Source organism: Centruroides sculpturatus, unplaced genomic scaffold (assembly GCF_000671375.1).
Source record: "Centruroides sculpturatus isolate CEXI.00-Female unplaced genomic scaffold, Cexi_2.0 scaffold270, whole genome shotgun sequence".
Taxonomy (NCBI): domain Eukaryota; kingdom Metazoa; phylum Arthropoda; class Arachnida; order Scorpiones; family Buthidae; genus Centruroides; species Centruroides sculpturatus.
In genome coordinates, this window is record NW_019384480.1 from 593,321 (window position 1) to 606,738 (window position 13,418).

Sequence of the window (13,418 nt, forward strand, 5' to 3'; positions counted from 1 at the left end):
GTGATTATTTAAAAAAATTCTGTGTTAAGTGTTCTAAGGCTAAGTGGAGGATGATGATAAATTTATATAGAAAAATTTTGTGACTTGTACACTATTTTAATTTCAAAACCATCAGGTTAATCTGCCACACCCTGTATTATAAAAAACATGATCATATAAGAATTTGGTAAAATGAAGCAGTGAAAAGAGACAATGGACAGAACAGATTTTCACTTAAATTTTGTAAATTCCATAAATCATTGGCTTTACTATTATTATCAACATATTCAAAAAAGTTTTTGATTTTCATAAATGTTAGACTACTATTAATTTTTTAAGCATATGATTTTTTTTTATCAGAGTTTAATTAAAGTTTAACTAGAGATAATTTGTTTATGTTTATTTGAATTATCACTAATATTTGGTAAAATGAAGCAGTGAAAAGAGACAATGGACAGAACAGATTTTCACTTAAATTTTGTAAATTCCATAAATCATTGGCTTTACTATTATTATCAACATATTCAAAAAAGTTTTTGATTTTCATAAATGTTAGACTACTATTAATTTTTTAAGCATATGATTTTTTTTTATCAGAGTTTAATTAAAGTTTAACTAGAGATAATTTGTTCATGTTTATTTGAATTATCACTAATAATTGCAATTTTAAAATATGAAATATTTAAATATAATATTTTTCTTATTAACTAAATTAATATTTTAATTCTTGACATAATTATTTTTCTGTTTTAAGTTAGTCATTGTAATGTGAAATTCAAAATATTTAATAGAATATTCTTGTATTACACATAAAGCTGAATTATAAAATAGAATGTACAGTCAACCTCCCTATAACACTTTGTGAATGGTTGTCTCTTTAATCCGATGTATTCTTTCGGTAGACTATCTTACAGCATCAGGTTAATGAATTCTTTTATTATATTTTTACATATGCATTTTGAACTGGTTTCATATTTCCAGTTCCTCTTCAGTGCTCTATAAATTACAATTATAGATATTAAGTTGACAAAAATTTATACAGATTAAAAATTAACAAAGTATTTAGATGTTAAGTAACACAACATAAACAAATTACTAGTACCTTTAAGGATTTTACACATTTCTTTTTATCCTCAGTTGGATTGTTATGAATTGCAGTATGACTTAACAATTGCTATAATCAATAATAACATAATCATAAAAATCATAAAATTTAGTGACACACAAGTAGTTTAAAAAACTATATAAAGTTTTCAAAAAAATCATACGTACAGGTTTTTTCTTTGAAACATATTCTACTAAAACACCAGTACTGGGCGTAAAATGTAATATGATGAAAATATTGCTATAAATGACAAACAATGATACAAACTAAGTGATAAAAATTTTTAAAAAAGGAAGGAAGTTTTTTTCTTTTACAACAAATATACATACAAACTTTTTTTTCTTTGTTTTTTCAAAGAGACAACCATTAACAAACGAATATACAGCTATAACCAGTAAATTTAATTTTCATGATGTTTTTGTCAATGTCATGAGTCAATATTTTTGTAAATAGTCTGAACTTCTAATTTTTGAAGAATTATTATTAGAAGAAAATATCCTGAGTTCATCATGAAAATTGTAATTTTTAATTGTTTAAATTTATTCTTGTTTTACTTTAACCTTATTATAAAATTGAAATTCACATAGTAACTTCAATTGTTTTGTTTTTGTGGCACTTACACACAGATTATTGTTATATATTGCGTACTTATTGTCAATTACAATATTGCATTTAACATTTGACTGTTGTATGAACAATGCTACTTTATCCAAAATGAAAGTACTGTAATTTCTATACAGTTGGTGTTTAAAATGTATTTAGATACAAAACAAAAAAAGATATTCAAATATAAACAACAACAACATTGCAACAACTATGCATTTCCTAAATAAAAATATATTATATATATATATATGTATGTGTGTGCGCGCGCGCGTGCTGGCATATAAGACACATCATATTTTCAGAAAGTATTTTTCAGGAGGGAACAGTATGTCTTATATGCCAACAAATACAGTAAACAAATGATTTACTTTTTCTCACTAACTGTAGAATTGATCACATATAACACCTTATTTTGCCAAGGAAAGTGTTTGTATAATTATCACAAACGTTTTCAGCTAGTTCTACAAGCCATCTTCAAGCATTAAATTACATTCTGTCATTAGAATATAACATTCTAAGGAAATTTTGAATAGAACAAATTTAAATATGAATAAAAGAATACAAAACAACTTTGAAAAGATGAATGTTACACAAAACTAAACTTAAATTAATAATAAACATATAATCACATTAGTAATGGCCTCCCCTTGTACAGTACATCATACTTTTCCTTTAACAATAGTCATCCAGTCATCTATCTAACATCTTTCATGGGAAAATTTTTGAATTCAAATAACATGACTTCTGGTTTGTGTCAGAAATTAGTTAATAGGGCCTTCTGCCCTTAAGGTTTCCATATCTCCTCTTGTCTTTCATCTATCTAACTCCATTCTCAAGATTAAGGAAAGACAGATGGATGGACAACAGTGGGAATTTATACATCTACAATCTTTTCAAATTGCAGCCCAATTATAATATTTAAATATACAATGAGAAGCCAAATATGAAAAATGTATAGAAAGGNTGTTTTGAATTTTAAATGAATTGGTTTGAAAGCAAAATTAAATTAATGTAAGCTTTCCATTTTCATTGCAATTTATTAATCTATGTAAACCTGATATATATATTCCCACAAAAATAAATGTTTATTCTTTTTGTTTTCAAAGAGTTTTATTATTACAAATCATTTCTTGTTTAGTTCATTTGGCCAGTTGTGTGTGCCTGCAGATAAGAAATGGGAAGATATATTTGGTCATTGTTGTGATATGTTAGGTGTAGGGGGAGTCAATCCTAAAATAGACACTGAAAGAGCTTGGGAAGCAATAGCTGTTGCAATAAGCAAAAGAAAAAAAGAGCTTCAGTCCAAGAAAAGGTGCTAATTTATAAATTTATTAACATCAATAATAAATAGAAGTGATTGAATATTTCAAACTTTCTCAGATCTCAGCTTAATCAAGAAGACATCGATATTTTGGAACGTATACCAAAAATTGGCATTGAAGATGAGAAATTAACATTTGATGGATATAAAGAAATTGAGGAATATTTACAGAGAGCATCTAATTTCCATTTTCATCCAATAGGATTATTAATAGAAGGATTGGTTGATGTATATAGGTTAGAATTAATTTTATATTTCTTTACTATAAATATGTTGAAAGTACTGAATTTTAGAAATAGGAATAATTTAGTAGGCAGATGTAAAATTAATTTGTTTCATGATTTAATTTTTTAATTCTGTTACAAGAGCTACTTATTTGGGTATTGGTGCTCATCCACGTCTCTTACCACATGCCATAGCAGAAATAAATTCTTTTATTAAACGAACATATTCAATAATAAGGTAATATTTAAATTTAATTCAGTATTATTTGTATTAAAATTATTAGAAACTGTAATAATTTTATTTTGTGTAGAATATTATTTCCTGGACTTCCTCATCCTGATCATCCATTATCATTAAGTCCTGCCAATTCTGATGAATGGATTGCTTTATCTGATGTAGAAAAGGAGTCTAATAGGTATATACAGTAGAGCATCAATTATCCGACCCCCAATTAACCGTCACATCGGTTAACCGACTGTTCTAGTCGGCAAATTTCAAATGTCCGCTAGTGATGTGGTGCTACAATATTTGGCTGTCTTGGCTACTTTAATATTATTTTTGTTAAATTTTTGTGTGTTTTAGCTGGCAACATGGCTCAACCATGGAAGGAAGGCCAGTATTTAAACGAGACTTAATTTTCCAATTATGAGTGGTTGTTTGTTTTGTGAGCAATAAAATAATTTAAAATAATTTTTAACGATACAATAGCAACGATTATTATTTAAAAAAAAAAATTTTGTTAGGCTTAACAATTGATGAAAATTCAACGCGAAGTTGGTTAATAGCGATATGCTAATATACTATTTACATGGGATATACTAATATACTATACTAATGTATTTTTTTTGTTCTTTTCGGTTATCCAATTTTTTCAGTTATCCGACCAACCTGAGTCCTCAATTGAGTCGGATAATCAATGCTCTACTGTAAATGCATTTTAGAAAATTTCAGATGAATGTCTTAATAATGGAATAACATGATTTGCATTTAATTTTTTCAACATAATTATTTCTAGTGTTGTTGCAACTCCAGCAAGTCTCCTGCATCCAATCTTGTTACCTAGAATTTACCCTCCATTATTCACACTCTATGCTCTATTCAATGAGAAAGAGAATGAAAAATATTGGGAACGTTTACTCAAATGGAATAAACAGTCAGATGTAGCACTTATGACTTTCCTGGGAGTAGACATGTAAGAAATTTTTCTGTATTTGCTTCATGCCTGGTTGTTGTTTTGCAGTTTCATCAATGGCCACCAACATTTATTGATTCATTTTATATGGGGAATGCATTTCAGACTATTTTGTCTCTCATCAGCCCCTATACAAGTTATACATTGTCAATAATCATACATCATTTTTAGACCTACATAGATGAGAATTCCACTTACACTTTTTGATGGGATTACTTTATTCATTAAAAATAATAATAAAAGAAACAGACAACTGTTTTAATATACAACAAATGTTAAACCTTTATAATCACATTTTCTACTTTTAATCATTTTCAGTTCCAAAGCACTTTTTACAGCCCCACTCCATTTTACCCTTGTTTTACCCTAATCATAATTGTATGTCCCTTTCAAAACTATTTTTTGTTTTTTAATTATTTTAATGGAATCTTTAACTATTTTGCAGTTGTTATTGTTGCAATATTCTACTACTGCAAAGGAATTGTTGTTATACTTTAATGCCTCAATATGTTCTTTTATTCTAATTTTAAGTTTCCTACCAGTTTCTCCTACATACACATGTGCATTAGCACAATTACAGTTAAATTTATAGACTAAATTTTTTGCTTTCCAAATTTCCCTTTTTTTTTGTTTTTTATTCATAATTAATTTTCCTAGTGTGTTTGACAATTCTGGTATTAACATTATTTGGTAATGATTTTCTTTTTTTAAGGGAATGTTTGTTAAGCAGTGTTAATTTGCTAAGATGAACGAAAATTGTCTGAATATTATCCTTCCTGACAAAGAAAATGACAGGTCTAATCCACCAGGAAAAAGAAGATCTTCGATACTTAAGCCAGTATCAAGAGCACCTTTACAAGAACTGGATTGCAATAGTAATAAAGACAAAGAAACTAGACGATCAAGACGAGTCAGTTTTGCAGATACTTGTCAGATAAAAGAAGTTGTTTTTAGCCATAGTGGTATAACAGAAATCAATTTGACAAGAAAGATTAAAGATACGTCTGAAACACAAGGCCATTCTCCTGAAGAATTACCTATTTCACAACCAGGTGAAGATGGTAAATTTGTAAATTCTAAAGAAGCCAAGTGTAATGTTACAAAAAAAATATTCAAATTATTTGATAATTTTTAATTCCTTTTATTTATTTTTTAAAAAATGCCTTTCTCATAGTTTTATGAATTGTGATTAGTTAGGAGTATTGGTAATATTTATTCTATTCTGATCCATATTGAATAACCACTGATTTATTGTTTTTTTTTATTGTAACCATTCAATAAAAAGATTAATTATTTTATTTATTTGCACATGTGTATGTAGGAGAAACTGGTAGGGAACTTAAAATTAGAATAAAAGAACATATTGCAGTAATAAAGTACAACAACAATTCCTCTGCAATAACACAACATTGCAACAATAACAATTGCAAAATAGTTAAAGATTCTATTAAAATAAAATAATTAAAAAACAAAAAATAGTTTTAAAAGAAGACTTTATGAACATATTGAAGTTATAAAGTTAAAAGAAACAGAAAAAATTAATAATAACAACAATGGTTTACAAATACATGGTTCTTGGTATCCTGTTTTAAACACCAAAGTTGGCTGTTTTTTTTAAATGGATAAGGGAGTCATTATCAAAAGGTGTAAGTGGAATTCTTATCTATGTAAATTCATTTGTCTAAAATGATATATGATTATTGACAATGTCTAACTTTTATAAGGGCTGATGAATGACAAAATGATCCAAAATGCATTCCCCATATAAAATGAATCATTAAATGATGATTTCCTAATCAAGCCATAATTCCTATCATGGTATAATAAGTCTGGTATTACTGCAGATGATAATTACCATTAATGAAACTGTAAGAAATTTGTGTAACATTTTGAAGTATTAAAAATTTGTTTTTGAAACTTCAATTAAGTCAATGTCTGCATTGAAAATATATTACAATTTATTCACTATACAGGGATGTAGCCAGAAATTTGAGTGTGGGTTACTTGTGTAGAAGATGGCTTGCATAGACTTAGTGTAGGTAGACAAATTACCATAAACATGCAATAGCCCATGATCACCAGCAACAAATTATTGTTGAAACAGCTGCCATATCAGTATTTCATGTCATATGAAGCCATACACAAACTATAGTAAACTCAATCAAAATAAGTGGGCTGAACAGGTATTAAATTTTATTCTTTATCTCACGACTTTTCATACAGCTTAGTATTTAGGTCTAATATGCCTGTTTTCCCATTTCGTTCAGTAGTTAATTGCATGTAACATTCTTTTTACACTGTTTGCTGTTAACTTTAAATTTAAGTGGTATGGCAGTGGGGCCAACAGACAGTGAAAGGCAGAAGAGTTTGTGGGAAATGCAACTCTATGGCTACATCCCTGACTATATTTAGAGGAAAAAGAAACATTCTTATAAAAGTGTTTTGGATTATTTGATTATATTTGAATATAATTTTTAGATATTTAATTATCTTTTACATATCAGTAAAAATATCAAGTATGTTTGTTTAAAATTAATATTGATGATCTGTATAATAAGTGTGTAATCTAACTAAACTAATATTTTATATCAATTTAAGGTAATTAATCTTGTTATAATACAGTTTTTATTTAAATTTTTGATTAATTTATTTAATCCATATTTTAATTATACCATATCTATATTTACTTATATTTGTAATTTATTTAAACATTAATATGTACGTTATTAGTTTAAAAATTTCTTTAAATTTGACTTTGATTAATTTTTCTCATAGAAATTTAATTCTATGAGAAGAATTTAATACTATACTAGAATAGATACATTATCAAATTATTGCTTTTAAAATAACTTACTTCAAATTCCACAAAAACTGATAGAAATTTAATCTATTTTTAACTACTTTCAATAAATATTACAATAAAATATTTACAAATTGGCTCTTCTCTGGTAAACAGCAAATATGAAAGAGTCAATTAAATTCAAATAATATATAAGTATATAAAAGAAGTGAAACTATTCATTTTTATTTATCATATTTAATTAAAATGTGCTGATTTTAAAAGTGCTTTACATATAAGAATTTATAGTTTCACACTCAGTTTTACTTGTCTTATAAACTTTTATTATATTTAAATTGTAATTATAGTTTAAGTAAATCATCCACATATTGATTAGTATTAAGTAACTTCAATAGATCTTAATTTGATTGATTTATTTTACCTCTAAAAGTTATCTATACTGATATAATAAAGAGGTAATGTTTGTAAGTTTCGTTGCAGCAGGTAATCTCCGAAACTACTCATCCGATTTCAAAAATTCTTTCACCAATATTTAGAATGGAACCTCAGGGTGGACATAGGCTGTATATTATTCCGTTAAACATTCATATAAATTAAAATATATAATCTAGGTTAAGGCTTTTATGTCCAACAGATGGCGCTACGAGTACGACGCCCTAAGTTTGCTTTTCTGCGAGGCATTACGCTTTTCTGTGAAAATGAACTAAAGTGGATCATCTTCTATCTATTTATATAAATAAAAATGTAATGTTCGTTTGTTCCTACCGATTCCTTTTAAATTTTGACACAACGCTGCATTCGAATGCGCACGTGTTTTTATATCATATACGTGTCGAAATTTCCCGCACTGGGGGGAGATGGACAGGATTAAGGCTTACAGTAAAGAACTCTGCTTCTATTTATACTATTTAAGATGCGGTTTTTTGCGTTTTTGATTGCGTTTTAATAGGGTACGTCAACAGAATGTACACTAAGAAGGAATTTTTCGATATTCCCCCACGGGGAGAGGGACAGGATTAAGGCTTACCGTGAAGAACTTGGCTTCTATTATACTATTTTAGATGCGGGTTTTTGCGTTTTCGATTGCGTTTTAATAGGGTACGTCAAGAGAGTGTACACTAAGAAGAAATTTTTCAAAAAATTATTCCCCCATGGGGAAGTGTTATACATTTATAATAGATACATTTTGAGCCACAACAACGCATGGCGGGGTCTGCTAGTTTAATAATAATTTGAAACTTTTTTTTTAAATGATAATTTTATAGTTTGTTTTTGAACAAATATTTACGTTCTAATTCTACACACTCCCTGATAGAGATATAAAATAATTATATTTAATATCATATTGTATAAATATTATTCTATAATTAGTTTAATAGGAAAAATAACTTAGCTTATTTTTTTAAATAAATAAAATAAAATGTATTTTAAAAGGATTTGGTTGTTTTCTTGATAAAAATAGCTTGTTCATTATGTACTTGTCAAAAAGTTTGATTATTTTTTTCATAACTTATTTTAAAATATTTACAAAAATTTTTTTTAATAATAAAGCTGACTTGGATATGAAGAACATACAATGCTTATTCAATTTTGTTTTAAAAAAAATTAAAAATGCTAAAATAGAACATTATTAAGTATAATTAGTTGTCATCTTCTTTTAGATTTAATTTAATGATCAGTATTCAAGATTGTTTTACCAAGTAAAATTAATTTTATATCAAAACTACATTATAATACATGAGTATTGTTAATTTTAGTAAAAATAGTACAGTAATGGTATTTTCCTAGTAGATAGATAGACACATGAATTAAGATATTAAATAAAAAATTGGTCAAAAACTGCAAAGTATATCTTTAGCACTTACAAATAATATACATTATTTATTTGTTTATAAGATTGTTAACAAATTATAAATTATTTCAGTATAGTTTAATAAAATTTATAAACATATTGTATTAGATACATAAAAATATTCATTATTTTTAGGAAATTTTGGGTAACATCAGATGACGATGCTATTGGAGAACGTCGCCAGGTATTTGTTTGTTATCTTTCTTTCTTTTAAAAAAATTAATTACTGTAAAGAAATTCATTTTGTCATTTTCACTTGACTAGAGTCTATGCAAAGTCAAGGATAAATATTTTGCAACTGCAGTTGAAACTCTGCAACATATCAGGTAAACAAAATTGCAGATCTGAATGTTATAAACTTATGATATTAAATTAACTTTTTTTATTTAATGTTTTAGCACTGCTTTTACACCATTGAATAAGTTGAAAGTAATATATCAGACTTTCTACGAAATAAATAAGGTCAACGTTTATTTTAATAGTACATTTTAACATTTAAATATTAGTACGAACATAATTTACCAATTATTTTACAGGATGTCCAAACACATTTAAGTTCAGACTTTTTGTGGAAGATGGATGACTTATTTCCTGTCTTTCAGTACGTTGTAGTCAGAGCTCGAATACGTCATCTAGGCTCGGAAATTCATCTCATAGACGACTTAATGGAGCGACACCTCCAACATGGCGAATATGGTATCATGTTTACTACTTTGAAAGTAAGAGAGATTATTTTACTTATATGTAATAATACTGTAAATGATTATTTAGCATGTAATTAATGTGTTAAAAATATAATGAGCATATTTGTGGATGATTTAACAGAATTTAAATTAATTTTAATTTTTCAAAATTAAATCCATTATAGGCATGCTACTTTCAAATCAGGACAGAAAAAATAGATAATAATTAATGTTGGCAGTACTTTTATAAAGTATAGGACGAACCTCACAGTTTTGCTCAAATAATTAGTCACAAATTAAATGGCAACGGACGATGTTTAGAATGGTATTTATAAATATTTTAAAAGTTTATTTTTCTTCTATAAATTTGTACAAATAAAGAGAAAATTATTTAACAGTTTTTGTATGTATAATCATATTTATTAAATGTTGCTGTATGCTTCAAACAAAGAACCAAAGTAAGCAAGCATGCAGAAAAAATTAGTAGCATTTTTTTAAAGCTGGAAAAAAAGCAATGAAATATTCTAGGTTTTATATTATACAGATTATATGTATGTAATTTACACAGAAGTTTATGTAGATATTCAGCTTTTTGTAAATGCAAATGCTTAAAAATTGTAATTTTTTTGTTTTTTTTTTTTTTTGTATTCACTAAAAAATTTCTACATCAATAATCATTTTGTAATTGTGTTAAAATTAGCAAATTTTAAATTATGTATATAATTTAAATTTGTATATAAAATAGTGTTAATTCAAAATATATTTTTACAATGTAATTTCAGGATTGATACAATTTAAAATAATAAAAAATCAAAATGTTTTCTAATTAATTTGTATTTTATCTTATTTTTTCATTTTTATTATTTAAATATAAAAATTAATTGATAGAGATACATTAATTTGCTATAAATAACATATTACATTACATTACATTCTATGTAATGTTTCCTATAATTTTAATTTTTAGTAAAAAAAAACTTAGTTTACATAATTTTATTACTTGTGATTTCAAATATGAATTTTTGTTTACATATCCAATACCATTAGCAACAGTTGCTTTTATTATACACTTCTGATTCAATTTGAAATATTACTGAGCCGGAATACATCAGTTAACTGCAGTAAATGCCATTAATTTATACGAAAAATGAAAATAACTTATAGCTACGATTTAGATTAGCATTATCATAGATTTTATTGCACTTAGAATTAATTTTCCAAGCATTATCTTCATTCCTTTTTTTTTAATCACTTCTGTTGACATTTCATTTTCTGTCATTTTTTACCAATCAATCATGTGTTTATTGATTCATTCCAAGAAATTTTTGTTTTTCTTACTAAACTTTTGTTCAATTTGTATTTATCCAAGTCTATATTCCAAAATTTTCTATGCCGTTATAACTATTTTCAAACTCTTTTTTTAAATGTTATACCAATCAAATTGAATACTACTATTAGATTTATTTATTTGACTACATTTTTATAACTGTCCCCGCGGATTTGTCCAAGTCACTTAACAAGTATATCTCGGTATATCTATTACGTATATTATATTTTACGTCTTAAAATATTTAATTCTTGAATTCTAAACCATCATTAATGTACAAGAAATAACTACCGGTTTGTAATAATTTTATTATTAATAATAAAACGGAAGAGAAATTAAAATGGTCGCGCTTCTAAACTTATTTTTAAAAATATCGTTAAATAAATCGGATAGTTTAAATTGTTTTAACGTTTTAAACAATCACAATTTAAAGTCCTTTCGAATTTTTTTCCCCTAGTAGGAAGGCGAATTGACTTCTATAATTGCTTTCTCCATAATTCGTTACAATATACGTTCTTAGACCAATTAACAGATCCACATAAACTTGACCTTGTTCGGTTCCAATTAACGTATTCGACGATGGATTCGCCGTATCCGTAATTATTTATTAGAACAGAAATATAGATTAACAATTGTAACTGATAATAATTTCCATTGAAAATATCGGCTTATAAAAAAAATTAAATAATTAGAAATAATTGGAACGGGATAAAAATGTATGTATATAACAAATAGCTAGATAAGCTCTATGATAATTTATGTTGCATTTCCTGTGTTTTGACACAGTCGACTTTCCATAAACCTCTCCTGTTTGCGTCATACGATGCGTAGGTTTCTACGTTAAAGGTCAACCCAAGCACTTGTCGTCTCGTACAGCGCCTACATTTAATAAGTTTAAATTATATAATTTTTATTTAAATCAGTATTTTTTGTTCGAGCTCATTTAAATTAAAATGCTAAACGATAACCGGAATTACGATTTAAATTGTTTAAGGTGGACGAAATAATAAATGGAAATGATTGCTTGGGATAAGGACAGATGGCGACACTGCGAATAACTAACGTATGAGTGATCTTTCCTGGAAATTTCGACTGTTTATGCCCCTTCTCGTTGAAATACGCAGTTTCTGAGAAAAACGGCTTGCTGGGAATTGCGGAAATATTAAAAAACGCTATCGAGGATTTGCTATCGTAACAGTAAACGTTAATAAATATTTAAAATCTTTTGTGTTAAATCATACGTTAAATATAAATTACAATAAAATCCATTCATTCGTCGAGCGCTAAATTCCTTTTAAATATTACGAAAATCAAAATGAATTCCCGTGTAAATAAAAGACAGTTATTCAAAACATCGGAGCGCCATCTACCGAAGTTAATTAAAATTAATAATTATGGAAATTAGAAATATTTTCGATCGACAAGAATAAATGTTGCTAAAACTAACGAAGGTGCTTTTTTGTACGAGAAATGTTATACGAAAAAGGTTATTAGATTTTATTACGGGTGAAAATAATATAATCATAAATTTAAGTGAAAAAGAGAGATATACATGAAGTTTTTCGTTGAATCGGGGAAGCCCCACAAACAATAAATCCTTAATTTTATTATTATTGTTATTGTTACACGATTAATGGTTTTGACGTCGTTAGGGTCAAGTTGGTCGTCTTCGAATGATATTGAGTTACATCGGAAACGACCTTATTTTTCTTAATTAACCTTATTAAAATTCATTTTGACTCGGTAACGCCTTCGATGCCCCGAACTTTACGTCAAAAGCAAATTTATATGGAACAGAATAAATTCGGTAATATAAAAACATCTTTAATATTCTACAATGGTTGTGTTTTATTTAATTTAAGAACAGTATTATGTAAACACAACCAATCTCGAAAGTGCCTTGTGAAGTTGAATATATTCTTAGAAAAAGGTGAATCTAAAACTGTATATTTAGTGGATTTTTTTCGAAATTTTGTTTGTAGAAACGGTTAAATACTTAAAGAACATCGTCATTGGAAGCACTAGTTTTAGCTGTCGACCGCATTATGGGCACATTCGATGGATAATGGCTATTTGTCGGAGCATAATCGTAAAGTTTATCCTCGACAGCTGTATTAGAACATCAACTGGGGGTAGATAACCTCTGTTTTCAAGTAACGGTACATCTTTCTAAATTTGGAAGAGTCAAGTTCACAAACGTTCGAGTTCACCATTCTGGTGATTTGGTATGGTGCGACAATCAGAAAAAAAAAAGACTTCCATCTCAAGGACAAGGAGGGGGACGTGCCCTCCTGACTTTCGTGTGTCCTTGACCGAATAGGATGAGAT

The 13,418-nt window shown here is 27.1% G+C and overlaps 1 protein-coding gene across 1 annotated transcript in view; it reads left to right on the forward strand.

Annotated features, from left to right (window-relative positions):
* LOC111621426 (alsin-like) overlaps positions 1 to 10,364 on the forward strand; it is a 58,272-nt gene extending 47,908 nt beyond the window's left edge. The window contains exons 19-28 of the mRNA XM_023363560.1: positions 2,829 to 3,002; positions 3,071 to 3,247; positions 3,378 to 3,473; positions 3,547 to 3,651; positions 4,252 to 4,428; positions 9,216 to 9,264; positions 9,345 to 9,406; positions 9,479 to 9,542; positions 9,617 to 9,799; positions 9,949 to 10,364. Coding sequence (XP_023219328.1) covers positions 2,829 to 3,002; positions 3,071 to 3,247; positions 3,378 to 3,473; positions 3,547 to 3,651; positions 4,252 to 4,428; positions 9,216 to 9,264; positions 9,345 to 9,406; positions 9,479 to 9,542; positions 9,617 to 9,799; positions 9,949 to 9,993 — 1,132 coding nt within the window. The 3' untranslated portion in view covers positions 9,994 to 10,364. The remainder of the gene's footprint in view (positions 1 to 2,828; positions 3,003 to 3,070; positions 3,248 to 3,377; positions 3,474 to 3,546; positions 3,652 to 4,251; positions 4,429 to 9,215; positions 9,265 to 9,344; positions 9,407 to 9,478; positions 9,543 to 9,616; positions 9,800 to 9,948) is intronic.
* The last annotated feature ends 3,054 nt before the right edge of the window (positions 10,365 to 13,418 follow it).